The sequence below is a fragment of the Orcinus orca genome, chromosome 11, assembly GCF_937001465.1.
Source record: "Orcinus orca chromosome 11, mOrcOrc1.1, whole genome shotgun sequence".
In the NCBI taxonomy this organism is placed as follows: Eukaryota; Metazoa; Chordata; class Mammalia; order Artiodactyla; family Delphinidae; genus Orcinus; species Orcinus orca.
Genome location: NC_064569.1, coordinates 41,390,874 through 41,402,133, shown reverse-complemented (window position 1 = coordinate 41,402,133; position 11,260 = coordinate 41,390,874). Strand labels below are relative to the sequence as shown.

General features: G+C 47.5%; 1 protein-coding gene and 1 non-coding gene across 5 annotated transcripts in view; one reads left to right on the top strand and one right to left on the bottom strand.

The window, feature by feature from the left end:
• The window catches only part of GALNT6 (polypeptide N-acetylgalactosaminyltransferase 6), a 35,384-nt gene that overhangs the window by 2,398 nt on the left and 21,726 nt on the right, over positions 1–11,260 (top strand). For 2 of the 4 annotated variants that reach the window (XM_049694105.1, XM_004274310.4), the window contains exons 2-3: positions 5,105–5,346; positions 9,801–10,393. In XM_049694105.1, coding sequence (XP_049550062.1) covers positions 9,903–10,393 — 491 coding nt within the window. In that variant the 5' untranslated portion in view covers positions 5,105–5,346; positions 9,801–9,902. Of the gene's footprint in view, positions 1–5,104; positions 5,347–9,183; positions 9,487–9,800; positions 10,394–11,260 lie in introns of all 4 variants that reach the window. The other 2 variants (XM_033436264.2, XM_033436265.2) reach the window with 2 other exon arrangements.
• LOC117203041 (U6 spliceosomal RNA) lies at positions 9,101–9,207 on the bottom strand. Its single transcript, XR_004485621.1, has one exon. It is a non-coding gene; the product is annotated as a U6 spliceosomal RNA (small nuclear RNA).

Here is an 11,260-nt window from a genome sequence, read left to right as displayed (position 1 = left end):
AACGCTCCAAGTGCAACGCAGCACTTGGTGTCATGGTTAAGACAGTGAGCTTTGGAAAGACATGTGCTTGGGAGCAAATTCTGCCTCTGCCACTTCCTAGCTCTGTGACCTTGGTGAGGTTACTAAACCTCCCTGTGCTTCAGTTTCCTTATGTGTAAAATGGAAAAGACAACTGTTTGTTGATATGGTAAGTAGTAATATTAAAAATGGCGGTGGTATTGTCCTGAACCTCCTCTGGCTCCATGGATGTGTTCTGACATCTCCAGCCCTAGAAGTGAAGCTGAAGGCCAAAGTGGCTTTCTGTGTACCAGAGGGACCCAGTGACTGTGCCAAAGATTTGGGTGAACCTGGCTCCTCCTACACCCCTCTGCCCCTCTCTGGGAAGGCCCAAAATGTCCTTTCTTTTGATGGGAATGAGAGTGAGGGTTTGAATAAATGGGAGGTCAAGTGCAGGGCACTGCCTGTCACTGTGTTGAGCTCAAAGCTGTAATTGTGCTGTGTAAAAGGCTTGCCCAGTGAACAAGGATGGGCTCAGTCTGGGGAGAAAAAGGACTGTTACAAGACTCTTTTGTGGCACCTGAGAGCCCTGGGAGGTCAGGTTATTCTCCTGTGCCCTGTGCAACCTGGTCCTGAGCCCTAGGTAGAGATTTGAAGAAAGGAGGAAACCCAATCCTCACCCTCAGCTCTGCATACGATAGAAAACAAAGAACAGACAGATCAGGGCAGTGGAATTAACTACCAAATACCTCAGGACAGAGGGATGCTGCAGGGATTAGAAAGCTGGGTGAACTGGTAGGGAAAAGCGTACAAGAGGCAAAAGATTGGGGGCGAGGAGTTAAGGATTGGGAAGAAGAAAGAAAACAGAATCTACGTGGCACAACGTCTAGACTTGTTGGTTCTCCCTCCCCCCTAAAAATCTAGTGAGGAAGTCCCACGTGGGGAAACATGGGCAGTGAAACTTGGAAACAAATACACCCAGATACTGAGGGCAGTAAGATGTACCTTAGTCTAAGAAGGCTCCTCGGAGGAGGGGAGTTTCAGGTAAGAATTGAGAGAAAGGGAACATGGCTAGCTTAGCAAGAATAGAAGGGAAACACTTTGAAGAGGAAAAGATAGACGGTGAGGGTGAGTAGCAAACAGGAAGCAGACTGCCCAGGCCATGTTTCTGCTACAATCAAATGGCACTAAAGCAATATGAATATGGCTCTTCTGATTGTGAAAGAGAGAGAGGCCTGAGGCAGAGGACGCTGGCAGGCAGCGTTTGCTGATTCTCCAGATATTGGGCGATAAGAGCACAGTCTCAGATGACGGTTTTGAAAAGTGGAGAGGAAGAGAAGGATCTGGGAGGCAGAGAATGAATCAGCAGGACTTGGGCATGGGCATGGAGTGAACCTGATGTTGAAAACTGTTTAGAAACTCCGTGCCTGGGAGTAGAGCAGGGCCAAGAGTTGTTTCCAGGATCTCGACACTACTGGCAGCAGTGGGGAAACTGGGAAGGCTGGCTAGCTTAGGGGGCAGGGCACAGACACTGAGTTCAGGGTGTGGCACGTTGAGTATCCAGTGGCCCTAGGCAGAAGTCCTACTGCCAGGAGCACCCTGTGCGGTGAGGACAGAAGGGAAAACTTCGGTTCTGTCCTCACCATCACCTGCCCCCCAATCTGGAGGCCAGCGCAAGCCTGCAGGAATACCCCTCCTGTTAAACTCCCCCACCCATTCCCCTTCCTCTGACAATCAAAGGATGATAAAACTCAATCCAAGTTCTTTTTTTTGCCTTCTCTCAAACCCAGCCTGATTGTCACCAGGGTTCCTAGATAATTAGGGAATCCCAGCTCATACCCACCTGGGGTCCTCCTTTATCCCTGGATTCCAAGGAGTCTCAAGGCTCAGTTTGAGATAGTTGTACATCCCTGCCTCACCTGGCAGGGCCTGGAGGTCCTCCATCCAGTAACAAAAACCTGTGAGCTGTTGAACTTCCTGCTTGGTCACATATTATTTTGATTTTCAGTGACTTTTACAAACTTGGAATAAATCAAGAAATATTTACTGAGCACCTACTATATGCCAAGAATATTCTAGGTGTACAGTGTGAGTAAAGTTGGGTTGGGTTTTTCAATGGAAAAATCTGTTTGGGTAACTAAAGCTTAAAATGCTATGCAAACAAAACATAAACCTGCATCTACCAGGGAGAAAACCTGACAGACCAGCTACTGAAATAACTTTCAGTGCATCTTTCTGGGAAAATAACCACGTACTGCAGCTTTAGTCTTGGGGGAAAGCTGAAGTGTCTTCAAAGTGTAATTATGGAGAAAAGTGAAAACCTCCCAGCATTCTGTAATTCAAAGGGTCAGAGGTGGGAGGAGGAGTTCGGACCAGATAGTTTGCTACTTTGTTCACAGCATGAGAACAGAGGAAGTGAAATGTAGGCAGGGTTTGATGTCCAGAAAGTGCTGGCAGGGAAGAAACGGAGAATCGTTTGTCCAAAACAGCCTCTTGGCTCCCTCCCCCCAGCCAGTAGCTTGAAATTGACCTGTCGTTCCCCCACCCCCAGCGTGGTGTTAGCTCCTCCACACACATGCTCCCAGTGAGAGCGGCAACAGTCATCACTCTTCAAAGAATAAACCTGTAATTGAACGGTAGTCTGACCAACCTAAGCAAACATCCCTGTTGGTGGTGTTGCCACTGCTAACTTCTGGTCCCCACGTCTCCAGGAGGTCAGCAGCTCCACTGATAAACAGAAAGAAACTTTGTTACAAGACGCCACCTAGCCAGCAAGAGCACGTTCTTGGTAACTAACACCACCCCCACCCCCACCCCCACCCCGGCTTTCACAAAAGGCGAAACTTTACCTGGGACTTTGATTTGCAGCATCTTTAAAGCATTTGTAGTCCTAGGTGGGAGTTGGAGGAGGGCAAGCCCTGGCGGGTGGTGGGAGGAGGGGGGAGGGGAAGAGGGAGGGGTAGAGGCGGGGTGGGGGGGGGAGGAGGTTGTCTATGAGTGGAATTGGGAGGTTCTGGAAAATTGCCCTGCCCCAGGCTCAGGAGAGCCAAACCTGGTCCCCAAACTCCCCAGGTGACCTCCAAGGGGGAGGTAAGAGGGTGGGAACAGAGCAGTGGCCTGGGAGTTGGGAGAGCTGTGAGCTGTGTGACACAAGAGAAGTCACCTAACCACTCTGGCCTCACTGTCAAATGAGAGTAGTGGACTCAGACCTAGTCTAAGTGCCACGCTGGTGTGTAACAGCAGATCGTGTAACTCACATGCTTGTTGGCCTAAGTGCATTCAAAACATCATTTAGTGAAGCCAGCCCTCACCCTTGTAGCTTTAAAGGGGTCATGTTAACCCCACCGGCTTCATCTCATTTAACAAGGGTTTATGGAATACCTGCTACATACGAACCTTGTGCTAGACTTTGCAAGTGATTAAAAAGGTGAAAATAACCTGTCCTCTCTGGTCCAGGAGTTCACAAAGGTGTGAGAGAGGACAGACTGTGGTAAGGCCAAAGTAGAAGTATAAACCCAGGCCCCAGCAGTGAAAGTGCCGAGTCCTAACCACTGGACCGCCAGGGAATATCCTTAGAAGAGTTTTACACTTTAATCGCATAAGAGGTATGAATTCTACAAACTAACAAAAAACATCATTTGAAAATGTAATAATGTAAATTTCTTTTACCTATGTGAATTTTGAATAACAAATTTTGCATTTTAGTTTTGTACCAGGAAATGTTTATCATCTTCAGTGGACAGAGACAAACATTAAAATAAAAATTTATTATTCAAAATTCATAAAAATAAGGTGAAAGAAATTTAAATAAAACTTTCAAATGATGTTCTTTGTAAGTCTGTAGCATTTATACTTCTGAAGTTATTGAAGCTTAAAACCATACTACCTGGTTTCTGGTACTGAAAGTTCGGGTGCTACCTGAACTTTCAGTACACTCTATATACGTATTTATAATAACTGAAATGAAATGTGAACGAAACAATACTTACCCATGTTACATGTGATGTAATGGCAGTTGGTATTTTCTTTTTTGTTCTAGTCTAGTCTAATCTTTTTCTTTTTTTAATACATTTTTTTTTTTTTAATTTTTTTACTTCTGGCTGCGTAGGGTCTTCGTTGCAACGCCCAGGCTTTGCAGCGAGCGGGGGCTACTCTTCGTTGCAGTGCACAGGCTTCTCATTGTGGTGGCTTCTGTTGCGGAGCATGGGCTCTAGGCATGTGGGCTTCAGTAGTTCTGGCCCGCAGGCTCAGTAGTTGTGGCTCACGGGCTCTAGAGCACAGGCTCAGTAGTTGTGACGCACAGGCCTAGCTGCTCCATGGCATGTGGGATCTTCCCAGACCAGGGCTTAAACCCATGACCCCTGCATTGGCAGGCGGATTCTTAACCACTGCGCCACTGGGGAAGCCCTAGTCTGATCTTTTAAAGAATTTTTTTTTTCATGCTGACTTGCAACACTTTAAATTTATTTAACAATCCTATAATGAGTTGCAATCAACAGTTTGATAGACAATGCACTGGGTGAAGCCTTAGTTCCCTTATACCAGGGACAGAAGGTAAATTTGTGTTCTGACTGGTGAGGCCAGGAAAACAGGTCCAATTTGTTCAGCCTAGGAAGTCTTCCTAGAATAAGAGGATTTCTGGCATCATCTCACTACTAAAACCGAGATGGTCTGATGTGTTGCAATCCCAAGGGTGGTTGGAGGAAAAAGAGTTGGGAATGAACACCCAGCAGCAGCAGGTGGGGAATGAGTGGGTGAGGGCCAATGGGCATACTTGCCAGTGGACCTGGTGGCCAGCCTGAAGGTGAGGGAGCTACACTGCGGGGAGGACCATGTGAAGCCCTGCTCTTGACAAAGGACTGTGTACAATAGGGGCTGTTTCTTCCCCAAGGCTGGGGACCTCCCCGACCTTGCCAGCCACACTTCTGGGAATCGTTTCTTACTCAGAGAGCAGGAATCCTTAAACCCAAAGTCTTCTGACTTCCATCGGAATCAGATTATGTGTCCATTCTAAGGGACTCTCCCATCTCTCGCATGCTGAGCAAACAAACCAGAGACCGAGTCCCTTACTGCCAAGGCTAATCACAGGTGTCTTGTTTCATTTTAGGATTTGGTTAGTACCTTGAGGAACTGCAGGCACCAGAGAGAAAGCCTTAGACAGCCAGGTTGGATCGAGAGAGCAGATGCCTGGGAAGCGCTCAACTTAACCCCAAGTCTCTCTCCAGGAGAGAAAAAAAGGAACAAAGGGAAACCACACTGCAAGGGACTACAAGGCAATGCCAGGATGAGGGAGTTGGAGTGACCTGGGTGATTCTGTGTGAGTCAGTCAGGGAGGCCTTCCTGGAAGAGGTGAGTCTTAAGCACTTGGCAACAGCTGGTAACTAAGCTTTACAGGCATACCTCGTTTTATTGTGCTTTGCTTTATTTTGCTTCACAGATACTGCAGGTTTTTTTTTGTAAATTGAAGGTTTGTGGCAACCCTGTGTTGAGCAAGTCTGTCACTGCCATTTTCCCAACAGCGTTATTTTTAAATTAAGGTTTTTCCTTTTTCTTTGACGTAATGCTATTGCACATTTAATAGACTACAGTATAGTATAAACATAACTATTATATGTACTGGGAAATCAAAAAATTGTGTGACTCACTTTCTTGCAGTGGTCTGAAACTGAACCCACAATATCTCCAAGATATGCCTGTACCACGCCTTTGTTTCTAACTGTGCTCCCTCTTTCTTGCTGGAGTAGAAGGTAGACAAAGTATCAGGGAAGATGCAGCCTGCAGGATGGTTCAACAGTGTCATGGCGAACACTTCCCCATTCTGCGGCCCTCAGTCTTTGCTTAGCTGGGGCAGTTGCAGAACTGATGAGGTGTCCATGTCGGGCAGAACCCTTTGTGCCGGCCCAGCCACCCCTGGGACAGGACACCACCTCTACACTGAATCTCCATTTCCCCCTTGAAGCCTTCTTCAAGCCCACAGGGAACTCTACCGTTGTCAACTTGTCTGTGCTATTCTTCAGTTCTAATTTTATTGATTTTTGAATAGGTAATGTAGTCAGGGTTCAAAGTGCAAAAGGGTATTCAGTGAAAGATCTTTTTCCTACTCCTGTTCCCTCCCTGGACGGGTGCCACCTGAACCCGGTGCTACCGGTTCTTGTTCTCTAACTAGATTTTAAAATCCCATGGGGAGAGGGATGGTCTCACACCTCTCTCTGTCCGTCTGTGTCCCAGCTGGGATGAATTGTCCCACACCATCACCCACGGGAGTTTTCCTAACACCATATCTTCCCTCCTCATCTGTATTGCTGCTCTCATGGGTCAGACCCCCAAGCTCCTCTTAACTGGCCCTCCAGCTGCCAGTTAGGTCCATCTCCTGGACACGCTCCACCAGCTGTCCTACTACACTTCCTGTCATGCTGGGTTCCCACTAATCCTTTACCGCTCCCCATACCTCAGGTCAAGGGCAGACTCCTTGCCACGATGGCTTGGTTTCAGCCACCGCTCCAGACCCATCATTTGCTACTCCCATCAGGCTTCACACTCCCACCAAACCAAACTACTTGGAATTCTCTGATGGGCCACACTGTCTCCTGCCTCTAGGGCTTTCTGTGTGCTGTTCCCTCTGCCTGAAATGTGCTCACCTCACTGGCCAACCCCTACTTGTGTGTTAGTGCTCAGCCCAAGCTTCTCCCCTGAGGGGCTTCACAAATATCCCCCTCCCCCACGGGCTGACATGACCTCATCCTCTCTCCTTCAGCCCCCGAGGGTGCCTCTGTCATGCTGTCTTCTCACTGGGTGATCTCTGTTTAAAATTTGACTCCCCCAGTTGACCGTACGCTCCTTGAAGGCTGGGCTTGCGCGTCTCTGTATCTCCTCCATCTGACAGAGCACCTGGCATGAAGCAGGAGCTCAGTCAATACTGGCACAATGAACAAATCTCTTCTGTCTCCCAGACAACGCCTGATATAAAATAGACACTCAAAGAGATTTGATTTGATTTGATCTTTGCTGCTGCTTCTGCTGCTGCATCTGACGTTTTAAAAGAAAATGACCTGTCTCCCCCCCACCCAAAGTGACCCCGTTCCCCCTTGATATCGTGACAGCCACGTGCGCCCCAAGTGGATCCAAGTGACTCCGAACACCAGGCTTCTCCACAGGCAGCAGCTTGTATGTTTAAATAACAGCGCAGCTCAGCTGGAGTTACTTTTAAGTACGACAGAGTAAGGAGTGTGGCTTTGGCCAAGGACCAGGTGTTTAAGGATAATTCCTGGGAAACTGAGCAGGGATTTATTAATGATAATAATAGAACTAATTGAAGGCTGAGTCTGTGCCAGACGCTCTGCCGAGTGCTTTACATACATTATTCTTGATTTAATCCTTCTCACCACCCTGTGGGTTAGGTATTAGTTACCCCCACTTTACAGATGAGGAAGTTGAGGCTTAGATTAACTCATTTGCCCAAGGGTCACACAGCTGCTACTGATAGAAACTAACACTTTTAGAGCACTTACTGGGTGCAGAGACTGCTAAGCTTTTTCCATGAATTATTTCGTTGAACTTAGCGCTTACAACAAACAACCCTAGGAAGTAGGTTGTTATTATTAGAAGCGGCAGATCCAGAATTTGTGCCCAGGTTTGTTGCCACCGATGTCTAGTCCTTAACCCCTGAGCCTTATACTTGCAGAGCTGTGTACAGAAAGTTTTACAATCACTCTTCCTCTGAGGTCTGGGACCACGTACGTGGGGGTACATGCTGGAAGCCATGTTCCTGCCAGAAGGTGCTATCATTAGAATCTTAGATTTTTAAAAAGATTTTTTTTATTAAATATGAGCAGATACAGAATATTTATAAAATATGTGTAGGGCACAAAGAAGAGCAGTGCCACCAGCAACCACCATACACTGTTTTTTTTTAACATTTATTTAAGCTGCTCAGGGTCTTAGTTGAGGCACTCGGGATCTTTTTTAGTCGCAGCATGCAGGAACTTGTTTAGTTGCAGCATGAGGGATCTTTAGTTATGGATGCAGACTTCTTAGTTGCAGCATGTGTGCGGGATCTAGTTCCCTGACCAGCGATCAAACCTGGGCCCCCTACATTGGGAGCGAGGAGTCTTACCCACTGGATCACCAGGGAAGTCCCGCCACCATCCGCTTTAAAAAAAAATCACTTCACTTTGAAGTCGCCTGTATGCCTTTATTCCCATATCTTTCCTCCCTCTTCAGAAACTTTGGTTTCACTGTTTCTTTAGTTTTCTTTATATGTAGCTCTACCACATATTCTTTTTTTTTTTTTTTTTGGCCAGTCCTCTCGGCTCGCGGGAATCGTTAGTTCCCCGACTAGGAATTGAACCTGGGCCCATGGCAGTGAAATCGCAGAGTCCTAACCACTGGACCGCCAGGGAAGTCCCACACATATTCATTTTTGTATTCATAAAACATACGTTGCTTAGTTTTATGTGTTTTTAAATTTTCTATAAATGGAATCATACTGGATGTATCTTTTTTTTTTAACATCTTTATTGGAGTATAATTGCTTTACAGTGGTGTGTTAGTTTCCGCTGCGTAACAAAGTGAATCAGCTGTACATATACATATATCCCCATATCCCCTCCCTCTTGCATCTCCCTCCCATCCTCCCTATCCCACCCTTCTAGGTGGTCACAAAGCACTGAGCTGATCTCCCTGTGCTATGCAGCTGCTTCCCACTAGCTATCTATTTTACATTTGGTAATATATATATGTCAGTGCCACTCTCTCACTTCATCCCAGCTTACCCTTCCCCCTCCCTGTGTCCTCAAGTCCATTCTCTACATCTGCATCTTTATTTCTGGCCTGCCCCTAGGTTCTTCAGAACCTTTTTTATTTGTTTGTTTAGATTCCATATACATGTGTTAGCGTACGGTATTTGTTTTTCTCTTTCTGACTTGCTTCACTCTGTATGACAGACTCTAGATCCATCCACCTCACTACAAATAACTCAGTTTCATTTCTTTTTATGACTGAGTAATATTCCATTGTATAAATGTGCCACATCTCCTTTATCCATTCATCTGTCGATGGACACTTAGGTTGCTTCCATGTCCTGGCTGTTGTAAATAGTGCTGCAAAAAATATGGAACGTTTCACAGATTTGCGTGTCATCCTTGCACAGGGGCCATGCTAATCTTCTCTGTATTGTTCCAATTTTAGTCTATGTGCTGCAGAACCGAGCACTGGATGTATCTTTCTGCAACGTGATTTTTTTCACTCAACATTGCATCCAAGTTGTGGCATGTAGAAGTGGCTCATTCTTTGTCACTGCTGTGCAGTCCTCTGTGCCGTGGATGTTTCACGCTATTTATTCATTATAATGCTGACAGACATTTGGATTGTTTCTGATTTTTGCCTTTTTCGTCAGTGCTGCTAGAAACGTTCTTGTGCATGCCTCCTGGCATACGTGTGCCAGAGTTTATCTGGGATATAAAACCAGGAGAGGAATTGTGGGGTCATAGGGTATGTACGTTTTAAATTTTTCTAGAGAATGCCAAATTGTTTCTCAAAGTGGTTAAGTTGATTAAATCTCTTCATGTAGAGTTTCAGTGTTCCAATTACTCTAGATCCATGAATGTCAGAATCTTAGGGCAGAAAAGAAACAGAGTCCATTTTCCTTTTTCTGGATGGAGGAAATTTAGGTGCAGGAAAGTGACGTGGCTGGGCTAAGGTGATGTAACCATTCAGCAGCAGAGCCTGGACGCGAACCCCGAATCCCCCGACTCCCTCCCCACCACTGCCTTGGGTCATTTCTCTCTCTCATCCCCCCTTCTCAGGCCGAGGCCCCAGGGTGTGGCCACCACAACCCATCAGGCTATCTACAGGGCCGGGCCAGCGCTTGGAGCTGACCCAGCCGGGGTTTCCACTGGTTCCAGAGGATGAGGCTGCTCCGCAGACGCCACATGGCCGTGCGCCTGGCCATGGTGGGCAGCGCCTTCGTGCTCTTCCTCTTCATCCTGCAGAGGGATGTAAGCGGCAGGGAGCAGGCCACAGAGAAACCATGGCTGAAATCCTTGGTGAGCCGGAAGGATCATGTCCTGGACCTCATGCTGGGGGCCGTGCACAACCTTAGGGATTCGATGCCCAGGTTCCAGATCAGGGCTCCGGAGCCCCAGCAGACACTGGCCTCCACAAACCGGACCTGCCTCCCCGAGTTCTATGCCCCAGCTGAGCTGAAGCCCCTCTGGGAACGGCCACCACAGGACCCCAATGGCCCTGGGGCAGATGGGAAAGCATTTCAGAAGAAACAGTGGACGCCCCAGGAGACCCAGGAAAAGAAAGAGGGCTATAAGAAGCACTGCTTCAATGCCTTCGCCAGCGACCGCATCTCCCTGCAGAGGGCCCTGGGCCCGGACACCCGACCCCCTGAGTAAGTAGCACCGTGTCCTGGGGTGAGGCCAGGGCTCTGCCAAAGGTGTGGCTGGTGTGGCCACGGCCACGGGCTGAGGACCAGGTAAAGGGCTGACAGGGATTTTTGAGTATGGGCAAGGATTTCCTCTAAGCCTTCACTTTTCCTAATCAATTGCCCTTATCCCAGGGCACAAAAGATTTTGTATCTTTTGGTACAAAAAGATTTTGTATCCTCACGTCAAAGATTTTGTGTGGGGTTCGTATTATGGTCAGGCCAGAGGCTCAGGGAGACCTGTGAGAGTGAAACACAATTGTGAAGGTGACAGGGTACAGAAAAAGGACCTCTGTCCAGGCTGGGACCAGACGTGGCCTAGGGGTAACTGGGAAGGCCTGACTGCAGGCCACGTATTCGGTGGCCTTGCCCCATGCTGAGGCCTGCCCCAGAGACTGCAGGACTCCGCTGCTGAGCTCTTGGCCAAGGGCATTTCCCAACAGCAGCCCTGGTGGTCAGGATTATCCCCACACCTCCTGGTTTCTTTCAGTGAAGACTCACAGGGCCAAGAATTCATTCCAAGCTTTATTCGAAGCTGTTTGTACTTTCAATCCCAGGCAGTGAACCAGTTCTTAGATCTTTGAGCCGTAGCCACTTCAGTCTGTGTTCATACTGTCCTCACATCAAAGATTTTGTGTCTTTCTCATGTACACTTTGTCATTCCCAACTCAAGAGTAATACCCTTTTTGGCCTTTTCTCACATGGCAGTTCCCGTCCTCGAGTTCATGATTCTTTAGGACTTCGAACCTGGGGTTCCTCAGACTAGGACCTAGTATTGGAGGCCTAGAACATGGAACCACCCCAAGTTATTAGGGCTCCTAGCAAGGAAGGGCA